Raw genomic sequence first — 11,431 nt, forward strand, 5'->3', positions numbered from 1 at the left:
CAGAAAAATCCTTCTTGGTCTTGGCTTTCCCCAACTTTTGTGTATCATGTGACAAGATTCCCTTATGATGGTCACTAGACTACTGACTAAATTAGTAACAGCCTGTAGGCCTCAAATTGTAAACAATTTTATTATGGTGACGTAAGTGTTGGCTTGAACTTTGAATACGTACGTCTGGCTAATCAGGAAGAAGTAGAGAGAGAGAACCAGCTGGGTGCGTGTGGCTGCAACTGATTAGCACATGGCTACACCCAGTCAGCCTCACAGAAGGGACGCATGGGGCCTCCTTTCATGCAGCTGGCACGGCAGCAACACCCTCTCTGGCCAAGTGGACACTGACGAACCCGCTGGCATTTACCAGTGGAAGTGCTGCCACCTTCTCCCAAGAAAGAGGTTAAGCGTGTGCTCCTTTCCCAATTCCTTCCAGCTAGGGGCCTTCTTTCCTTTCCACCACTCCACCCTGACCCAAAGAGAGTGAGAGGCAGCAGTAAATTAGGCTTACAATCAATCAGAAGGTGTATGTGAGTGTGTGTGCTCTTTTCTGTTGGGCACAATCAAAACGCAAAGAACCTGAGACAGGCTGGAACCTGAGTGAGAGCCTCGGGCCATCTCCAAGATGCCCGCTCAGTGGCTTCCTCTGGCTCAGCACATCAAGCCCTCAACTTCTAGGTCGAGTGTGTGAGGTCTGTCTTTGAGAGCACAGAGGCCCTAAACAGGGAGGAGGACATTCCTACTGTAGTACAAATGCATTATGCTCACTCCTGTAAGCATACTTTTCTTTTATGAGAAATATGCTTTTCTCTCAACTAAATCTACTGGAATATTCTTAATTCTTCATTCACTCAATATTTATTAAGGATTGATGCTAAGCCCTAAAAATCTTAAGAAGGCATAGTACCTGCTCTCAAGGAGCTTCTAGGTTTCAAATTTTGTGCCGACTCCAATCAGTTGTTAACAGAACAAGATTGTGAGGATTTGGAAATCATATTCAGGGTGAATAATAATAATGAGCGTCAAGACACCGATTAGCAATGTCTGCCACAGGTATATAGTAGGGTCAGTGGTGGCACACATGCCATACATTTGTCATCTCTGGGTCTAGCTGAATTTCTACCTCCTTAAAAAAAAGTTTTCACCTATAATCCCCAGTCCCCAATAATACCACTCTTCTGCATCTTACAATTCAGCACTAGATTATATTGCAAGACAATGTTTAAGTTTGTCATGCATATTAGTCTTCTTGCCACAACTCAAATATAAATCCACTGAGGGCACTGGCCAACTGTGCACTTTCCATAATGTAAAGAACTAAGCACAAAGAAAATGCTCAAAAAAAAAAAAAAAATTGTTCAGCTGACACAGGAATATATACATAACCCTACTGCTAACTCTTCTCATTTTCTTCAGTACTTTCAGACATGGCATCTTTGTTTTCTTGGGACCATTTTCATAATATCACAGAATGAGATTATACTGGAAATAAGTAAAGGCTTTAAAGTTCCAATACTGGGAGCAAAGGTCCTCCTGGATCCCAGAGGGGATTTTTAGGACTGCAGGAAAAGCTGCTGTGAGTTTTGAGTACCACAGCTGGATCAAACCTAGAGAGCTAGCATCGTACCAGGTTGTTCAGAGTGTGGCTCTAAACGCTGGTAAAGGTGAGCAATTGCAAGCCATTCTTTTTTGGCAAGTGGCTTTATGGCTTAATCACAGTTTTTTTCTCCTGTTAATAAATAATGGATGATTTCCCTGGTGGCGCAGTGGTTAAGAATCTGCCTGCTAATGCAGGGGACACGGGTTCAAGCCCCAGTCTGGGAAGATCCCACATGCCGCGGAGCAACTAAGCCCATGCGCCACAACTACTGAGCCTGTGCTCTAGAGCCCACGAGCCACAACTACTGAGCCTGCGTGCCACAACTACTGAAGCCGGCGTGCCTAGAGCCCATGCTCCGCAACAAGAGGAGCCACTGCAGTGAGAAGCCCGTGCACTGCAACTAGAGAAAGCCCGTGTGCAGCAACGAAGACCCAACGCGGCCAAAAAAATAAAATAAAATAAATTTATTTTTAAAAAATCAATATGCCATTGAGGTACATTTAAAAAAAAAGGAAAATAATTTGCTGTGGAAACTAAAATTACACTCACTTCAACTTCCTAGCTCTTCAGAAGAATGGAAAGATACAAATTACTTCTAGTCCACCAAAACTGAACAAGATTAAGTCATTAAGGATGAATTTTTTGAAAGTCCAACTTAATAGATATTAGCATGTATAGACCAAATATTTACTGAGCTTCTAACATATATTTAATACTTTATTAAGCACTGTATATGAAGTTTATAAACCCTCTGGGAGCCTATAATTTAGCTGGTCAGTGAAAGAAATGTATGTGATCCAACTAACAAATAATGCAGGAGAGTATAATCTAGTGTTACACTAGGTTAATACCATGTCATTGCTACTAATAACTGAATTGATATTTAGAATTTAGTTGAGAGCCATGCTAATGCTTAAGTCCCAAACCATTAGAGCTGCTAATACTGTCATGCGCTAATAGATCAGTTTCAGGATCACTGCTGTTTTTTAAACCACTGAGATGAGAGATTCTTGAAGCTGTCCTTAGGCGCAAAATATGTCCAGAAATACCCATTTCAGATAAATTTAGAACCAATAAGTAATATTTTTAGTAACCATAATTTCTACAGCTGTGGGCTGAGATTTATGGTTAACCTGTTTTCCAGTACAAAGAAAGGAGTGGTTTAAAATTAGAATTTTTTAAATATATCTAGATCAACTAAGATGACACAGTCCATGTACATGCAATATATTTTCTGGTATATTCAAATTGGATTTGCTGGTAAGATTTCCTTATTGCTAGTCTTTTCCTGTATAACAAAGGAATTATTCAGATAATTCAGGCAAATCCCTCCCACTCCTACCTCACTCCAGCAACATTTTGAATAGCCAAGATGAATCAGACAAAAATCAACTTTTTTTTTTGTTTTAAGCATAATTATTCAGATAATTATCTCAACCCTCCATTTCACTTTGGTTGTGAGAATAAGGCCTTAAAAGACTTTCCAGCCAGAAACAGCATTTAAAAAAATATGTGCAAGAGCAAGGAGGCCACAGTACTTCACTCCAAGGCTCCCAGTCGGTCCAATGTAAGTGAACACGATGTATAAGACTCATAATCTGGAGGTTACTCATTTGGCTTAGTAAAGTATTCATATTTTAGAAGTGTATTTTCTGATTTTAAAGTATTCATCTTAGGGTTTAAAATAAAGTGAATTCCTTCAGTGTATTTATGAAGATCTGATTTACATGCCAGTTTTTAAGAATTGCATCAGGTTAAAATAGAAGAAACAAACAAAAGAAAATAGAATGGTGCTTTAAATAACTGTTTATTCCAGGATTTCTGCTTAAATATCTTCTCCTGCCTGAAATATCTATTTAGTTCAAGAGGAAGCAGGACTGGGGCTAAACCCAGATAGACCATCCCTACTGTCCTCATTCCCCAAACAATTCCCAATTCTCCCCTCACAGTGTGCTAGAAGGCCTGGTGAAAGAGAAGATAGTACCATCTAAAATTACCCTCCTAGGTACTTTTCAGCATCTCCACAATCAAGAATCACTAAGCAACTTGTAAATTTACATTCCAAAACCCAATGGCACAGCTACCAACAGGACCTCATCCCTCCGCAATCTTTGTCTTTTTCTTTAAACAAGGAAACCTTATGTTAATGGAGAGATTATTGAAAGAGTCTCCTTGTAAGCCCATGAATGCCACTTCACAGACTGTACAGAAAGCAGAGCTCTATGAACGGTACAATGGAGTCAACTCATCTTTTTGAAAAGCTCAGCATCGGTCTTAGAGAGAATCTAAAATTGTTCCAATTCCTAGGTCTCTGTTAAAACATAATGAGCCCATGCTTATGCCACTGTGAATCCATGGCACATCCATACTTGGAGGCAAGTATACAGCACAGAGAGTAGTCATGTTGAAAATAAGGACTTACTCTTGACATTGAATTAAATAATTTAGTTTTTCAAACTATTCAATAAGACCCATCTGCTCATTCTGAAGTATTTTCTTCTCAGTGATGTACCTGAAGCAAGTACCTTTAAAATAAAACAGCTAAGTAAAAACCAAGAACCCATATAAAATATAATCTTAGAAATTAAATTTAACAAAAAGCCAAATATAAATTAAAGAAATGCTGAAGATTTCTGCAGACTCACAATATCTTGTTAATTGCAAAGAAGGGGGTGGGGGTGGGGACTAGAAAAAGGTATGTTTACTAGAAAACTGAAAAAGCTAAGGGATGAGTTATTAAAAAAAACATTCTAGAAAACTAAGATAAGGCAAACCACACTCAAAATTAAAACTTTTAACAGTCCTCCTAAAACGCACAACCCCAGATGAACTGTAGTCTATGTAAACGGTGCCCCCTGGAGTTGTGCCCAAAGGGTCCCCTACACAGAATACAATGTGATTAATGCCTTGTAGTGTTAACAAAGCAGTTGTATTTTTTTGATAATGCAAAAGGCACACTAGTATTCTTTAGTGCCTTCAAATTATCGTTGTGAAACATCACTTTAGGGTATGTCAAATGTCTAAATATTGAATCACTCTGTTTTGAATTCTGGAGTCTACTAGTTAATTTCTCACTCTGGAATGAGCTGATTATAAATTTGTATTTGGAATAAGCCCTTTACTAAGCAGGTCAAATACACTGAAATTAGATCCTCTTTAATGTTTTAAATTATGCAAATGGAAATACACATTTAACAGAAAAGGCATGTTTGTATATTTCCTAGAGGTGGCCAGGTGTTAACTCTATTGCTTCCCTAGCACTAGTTTCTACAGTAGACGGGCTAAGTCTTTAAAAAGCCAGTTACAGAGATCAGCAAAGTAATCCGTTTTAATCAAGGAAAGAAAATAACTTCATTTTTCCAAAAAGGACAAAAGGAGGTATAAGACCCCTCTAATATCAGTTTAAAAAAAAACACAACCGAAACTTTTTTTTTTTACATTAGAATGTGAAAAGACTTTGAAGACCTCAGACCTCCTGGAATAAGAGAATTGCTAGAAAGTTACTTGGAATCACCCACCGACAATAACTGTTCGTGGTTTCATTTCAGGCAATGGGCTTGTGCCAAAAGGGACTGACATCTTGATGAAAGGATCACCAAAAAGTTGTGAGAATTTTTCCATGACTCAAAATCCTTCCAAGAGCAACAAATTGTGATTTCTCATTCTGCCACCATACGTAAATGACAACTGTAAGAAACTGACAACATGTAGTAATAATTCGAATTTGCTCTTCGGCATGCAAATCGTTCCAACTTTTATTCTCGGCTTTGGCACACATGCTTGCCTTCCACAAAGCTCACTCCGCTCACTACTACGGAAACATGATATTTACTCTTTGAGCCTGATCTATAGGACTAGTTTTGGCAGAGTCAGTGGTCAAATTGATGTTCAACCAAACTGGTCACCTGACATATCACAATACACATGAATCTTCATGGTCTACCTATGGTGACACAAAGGGTAAGGTTCTGGGGTAAAGAGCTACAAGACAAGATGATGTGGCCAGTCACGGTAAAAGATAATTAAATAAACAAAAATACTTTGCAGCAGTTTATTTTATTACCATCCTAGAACTCTGTGACAATGGCTAGTTAGGAATTTAATATGGAGTTAGGAAACATTTGCACAAAACCTACTGATTAGTTTAATTTTCTGTTCATCCCTTTTGCCTTCTACCTTAAGTTCCTTAATTTGGTCATTATCAATCTATGTCCAAACAAGATCTATTTGATTAGGTGCTTTGACACCCACCTGTTGAAATGACAGGTGAGGCATACACAAAAAATAAGAGCTTACTTATTAACAGAATTCATTTAACTGCTTCTGATTCATTTTTCTCGTTGGAAGCTTATACTTGGATTGTTCTCAAAGAAAACATCAAGTACATCGGATTCAATTTTGATTCATTAAATTCCTCCCTCGTTTAAAGGAAAAAATGAAAACTAAATTTGGAAATCACACACTCTAAGTGGCAAAGAGGTGTTTTAAAGAGCATAAACATCTGCAGTAGGACATGCTGTACTTAAGTGAAAAGTTTCATGACATTTGTTCTTTTTTTCAGTTCAACTTTATTTCCATAGAGGAAATTTTTCAAAGACAATTAATACACTTATTCAACTGTTTTTAATGTGTATTTCATCTCTTTAATCAGTCATCAAACACTTAACTGCCTCCTCTGTGGATCATAATGCTTATCAGAAATAGTTACACTTTCATTTAGAGGATTACATGCTTATCTTCTAAAACTGAGCAGATATCTCTCATAAATGAAGTTATAACTCAACAACAACAACAAAACACTAATTATGTTTGAGATACAATAGACAGTGTATTAATATAAAAGTCCATGCTCTATGTATATAATGCTTTCAAAGACAGCAGACCCTATAGCTGTTGGATTAGCTGGACACAGACTCCTACTTTTGGGGATAAGTTCTGGCTATCTCTAATAGAAGAGTCATTGCTTTGTTTGAGCCCTACTGCTGCCACCTCTTCCACGCATGTCACAACATATCACTCTTCTTAAAGAACAGAATGGTTTCTGTTGTTGGAGTTAAATAAATCGTAACTTCTGAAAGAGGAATTTCAGTTTTCTATTCAAAACGATTTAAAATCAAAGACCTAATCCCTAATTCACCACATCCAATTCATATAAATTGCTGTACTGCAAAGCTCCCCAGGCTACAGACAGAACCTTTGAAAGGTCAGATGGGGTAGGAACAATGGAGGGTTCAGGCAGGATGAAGGTGGGTGGTTGATATTTATATGGAGTAAAGACTGATAAAAAGCAACTGAGAATCTCCTCTGATGACCAATGCTTACCATTTTGAGAATCCTTAACAGTCTTGGCCTTGCACCCTCCCTCTCTTCAGTCCAAGGAGACCAACCAACCTGCAAAATATGTTTAAATACAGTAGACAAATTGCCATACCACAGGTCAGCAAATGAGAAAGCCTGTTTAGAGGCTACAGACAAATAACCATTTTCTGTGGTTAAGCTAAGTTACATGCAAATTATTGTAACCACTGGGGCTTCTGAAAGAGCTTTTCAATCCGTCTGTAGGCTTAAATAGGGGACAAAGGAATCCCTGGTACCTAGCTTCCCAGAGTCCTGGGCTATTCTTAGTGTTGGGTTCATCTTTAAATTGCAGGAGTTCAAACTTAAAAGTAGAACCAAGTGATAAAAATAGATTGTTTTCTGGCTGCTCTTTGTTCCCAGACATACTACTGGCAGTATATTTGCAATCAAGACAGCAGAATAGGAATCAGCCTTCCACCGCGTAGTGTAATGCCTCAGAGTGGATATTTTTGGAAATGGCACTGCATTACATAACCTTCCGTGCTTAAAAAAAAAAAAAAACTACACTGAGGGGGAAAAGTCAGGAATATACAGCATTATGCCCTTCTCCCTAAACCAAATAAACATTAATGTACATGCTGCAGTGATTTTCCTCTCAACCTTTGTGTCATCAGAACACAGTTCTTTTGTTAACATAAGTTAAGACAAAAATTAAGATGAATGGAGAAACTAAAAGTTCTCTAACAGGGTATCTTAAGCTCTTTGAGTTTTCCTATAATGGTATTACAGATACATATAAATGCAAATCAGATTATTATCATCATCAAGCAAAAAGCAGTCAGTTATTTTTAAGCCCTCCCTCCCCTGAAGTTCAACTGCTTTATAAGAAAATGCAGAAAAAAAAAGTGTTGCAAGATCGAATGCCTGGAAAGACCCCTGGAGGCGACAGCAGCTTTGAAAGAGTAATAAAGTCTAAGGATGGAGGGACACAAATTCATTTTATAAAAGGCGCGGGGGGGGGGGCGCGCGGGGGGGAGGCTTGCATGCACCAAAGTGCATCTAATGAAAAGAAACAAAACAGTTCCTAACAATGCTTTATGAGCAAGAAGAACAAAAATTAACCACACCAACAAGCAAAAAACCCCACCCCTTCGCAAAAGAATTCTCCCTCTTAACTTGTGCATTTTTTTAAAAAAAGCCCAAGTTAAATTCCAGCCTTAATGCAGTAGGACCCAAAATGCCAGAATTTCTCCAAGTACACGCTTCAGCTCTTTAAAATTAAGAGGGAAGAAGCATGAACTCTGCAGGGTTGAAGGGTCCAGCTAAGAGCAACGGCAAGAAATCGACACAAAAGAGAAAGCAGCGCTCCCGGCCGGGGATGGGAATGGCATATACTTACAGACAAAAGCCCCGCTCCCTGTTCACTCTCTCCTCTCTACACCTGAAACACAAATGTGGATGAAAAAGGGTATCATGCTAGAAAGACAGCTGGGGGATGGGGAGAGGGGGCAGGGGGAGGGAAAAGGGGTGGAGGAAGAGGAGGGAGGAGGGGGAAGGGAAACAAAACCCAAACCAGCTTCACTTCCACGAAGTGCAGCCTTGGAAAAAGGAGGGGAAGGTCTCCCTGCCTCGCGCTCTCTCTCTCTCCAAGAGTGTGTGTCTCTTTCTCTAAGAGTCAGTTTCTTTCTCTCTCTCTCCCTCTCTCTGCTGCTAGTGTGCTAGTGAACAATGAGCTAATTCTGATGGGCTGGTGCGGCGCCAGAGCCCCAGCCTTGCTGCCACTGTGCTGCCGCGGCGGAGCCAGACTGCTTACTCGGCAGGAATCGGCGACTCGGGGCCCGGTCGGCGAGCGGCCAACGAGCGCGCGCCCCAGCCCTCGGCACCCCGGGCACCCCGCTGCCCCCACTGCGCTGGCCCGGGCCTGGGGGACAAAGGGGCCCGCAGACAGGCGCGCCACCCCGGCCCCGCCCCCCGCAGCGCGGCGCGCACTCACGCCGGCCCGGCCTCTGTCGCCCCGGCGGACTTCTCCGCCTGGACGTGCGGTTGCTTTTCAGACAAATAAGGAGGCGGAGGAGGCGGTTTGGGGGCGAGCCAAGCGTGAAGGCGGCCAGGGCGCTGCATAGCCCGGCGGCTGGCCAAGGCCGCGGGGAGAGGCGGCGCGGCCCGTACTGTAATAATAAACCTGCAGCAGAGGGCATCTGAGGGAAAGAGGACGGCGACGGGCGGCAGCCGCCTTCCCTTTTATGTGCCTGTCCCGAGCGGAGCAGAAAATGGTGCCCGCGGCGGCGCGGAGCCACACAGACACACAAAGGGCCGGCGTTGCATGCGTTTGCGCACGACCCGGGTCTGCCCAGCCGGGGACGCGCGCCCCGCTCCCGGCCGCGAGGAAGCCCGCGGCCCGAGCACCCCAGCGGCCCTGTGGCTGCGCGCGCGCACACACGCAGGCACACACACACACACACACACACACGCGTGCGTGCACACAGTCACACGCGTGCACAGGCAACAAGAGCTGAGCTCTGATGTGATCAGCACCCTCCCCAGGTGCTCCCTTCTCCTTCCCTGAAGGATTTAGTAGGTTCCCCACTCTCAGCCCCACTGAAATCGTACTTTTGAAAATTGGAGCTTGCGTTTTAGAAGCGGTTCTTTGCATTTCTGATTTTTTTTTTAAAACCTTATCTTTCTTATTTAAAATCTGACTGTCTTTTCACAGTAATGTAAAAGCTCAAAATTTTGCTACAGATTCAAACAAACTGGTTTTGTTGCCAACCAAACGGGATATAATTTTATGGTAATTGTCAGATGTTAGAGGACAAGATTATTTCCTAATTAAATTGCTTTGCCAAGAGAAAAAAGATATAAAGGATCATAATGTCTTTTAAATTTGCCATCAACATTTTACTTCTAATCACTGAAAGCAATGTTTTCCATTATAACAATCAAAAGGAAAGGGGGGGGTGGACTTAGAAAACTAAGTTATTAAACATATATTTATAGAATGTCTTATTTTTTAGTCTTAAGTGTTTTTGAATACAGAAAAGCACACCTTAAAAAGCAATGTTTTACACTCAATTATAAAGACTAAATTCTCTGTAACCTTATTGCCAGGACTAGAGATGTCCTTGCACACTACCAAAGCAGCAAGTACTGATTAGGCTGCCAGTGGGTGCGATGTTTAAGGGGTCCACTAGGAGCTTCCCTGAATTAATCTAAAACATCACAGTCGCTTTCCTGCCAAAAAAACTTACCTTGGAAACATTACTAGGAACAAAGGGAAAAAACAAGTCTCAGTGAACTTCCCTAATGCCTTCAGGGCCAGTGTTCACCAGCCAGGAAAGTGATGGAAGGCAGGTCTGTGGAGTAAACGGTGCAGTGGGATAGGGCAGAAGCCTGGGGGCTGCCTCTGCAGGTCTGAAGCCCCAGGAAGCTGGTAAAGGGTACCCCAACATTGAGATCTTGGGCATTCACCTCAGAGTCAGACTCGAAACCCAACAGGGCACTGCCACATGAACCAAAAATCTATCCCAGGAAAGTATGTTCAAAAGTTACTTCTACAAGAAAACATTTCTACACACACACAAACACACACACAAACTGCCTTTAGTGTTTATGCAAAATTTACCTAAGAGGATGTCCTTTCAAAACACAGGGAAATTTGGAATTTATTAAACATTATTTTTTCTTCACGTGTAATCACAGACATCTAGGTGACACAGATTTTTTAAGTAATAAGAACACTGGGTCAGAATCATAATCTATTTACTGTGTTCCAGAAAACAGTTGCAAACCAACTATTCAAGAAACATTCTTGAGCCCCTCTGGGTGTAGGAGACTACACTAACCACTAGGGACCTAAATAGGACCACCCACCATGTCACCTCACTCAGGAAATGTAGCACTGTCTCAGGTGCTCCTGGCTGTCACGCTCCGTCCCACTCCCATCTATCCTGCGGGTGACATGGTAGACCCACTCGCCTGAAATACTTTTTAACCACGGTACTTACTCCCTGCTCCATTACAGTACAAAGACCATACTTAGTCTTCCACTTAAAATTCGCCACAACGTAACCACAATCCAGCTTTCTAGCTTTATCATCCCATCTTTTTCCCATTCATGGTATATCAGTCCCTTGCATCCGTATGGTTCATATTCATCCCTAGACCATTAACGGTCAGGAAACAAAGTCACACAAACACTGACTTAAACCAGAGTGCCTCAACATCAGTAGTATTCTGATGTTTGGGTCCAGATGACTCTTTGATGGTGCTAAGGGGCGCAGTGGGGAGGGGATAGGGGGCCGTCCAGTTCATTGTAGGATGTTTAGCAGCATCTCTGGCCTCTACCAAGTGGATGCCTGTAGCAAGCCCTGGGCTGTGCCAACCAAATATGTGTCCACACATTGTCAAATGTTCCTTGGAGGGGAAAACTTACCTCTGGTTGAGAATCACTGGCTTAAACAATCAGATCCATTCGTGAGAGGAAAGAGGTAGCCTCTCTTGAGCTATGTGGACCACATGCAGGAGGGACAGAGACCTGAACAA

The 11,431-nt window shown here is 41.8% G+C and overlaps 1 protein-coding gene across 5 annotated transcripts in view; it reads right to left on the bottom strand.

The window, feature by feature from the left end:
• The window catches only part of NREP (neuronal regeneration related protein), a 29,342-nt gene extending 20,106 nt beyond the window's left edge, over positions 1–9,236 (bottom strand). The window contains exons 1-4 of one of the 5 annotated variants that reach the window (XR_014261923.1): positions 8,883–9,236; positions 8,289–8,330; positions 6,914–6,982; positions 5,110–5,288 (exon numbers count right to left, since the gene is read on the bottom strand). Coding sequence is in view for 4 of the 5 variants with exons in the window: in XM_082455861.1 (XP_082311987.1) it covers positions 6,928–6,982; positions 8,289–8,330; positions 8,883–9,010 (225 nt within the window). In the remaining variant the exon portion in view is untranslated. Of the gene's footprint in view, positions 1–5,109; positions 5,289–6,913; positions 6,983–8,288; positions 8,331–8,517; positions 8,665–8,702; positions 8,836–8,882 lie in introns of those variants that run through there. The other 4 variants (XM_082455863.1, XM_082455864.1, XM_082455862.1 and 1 more) reach the window with 4 other exon arrangements.
• Positions 9,237–11,431: the final 2,195 nt, after the last annotated feature.

The sequence above is a fragment of the Balaenoptera physalus genome (genome assembly GCF_965194825.1).
Source record: "Balaenoptera physalus genome assembly, chromosome: 3".
NCBI lineage: Eukaryota > Metazoa > Chordata > Mammalia > Artiodactyla > Balaenopteridae > Balaenoptera > Balaenoptera physalus.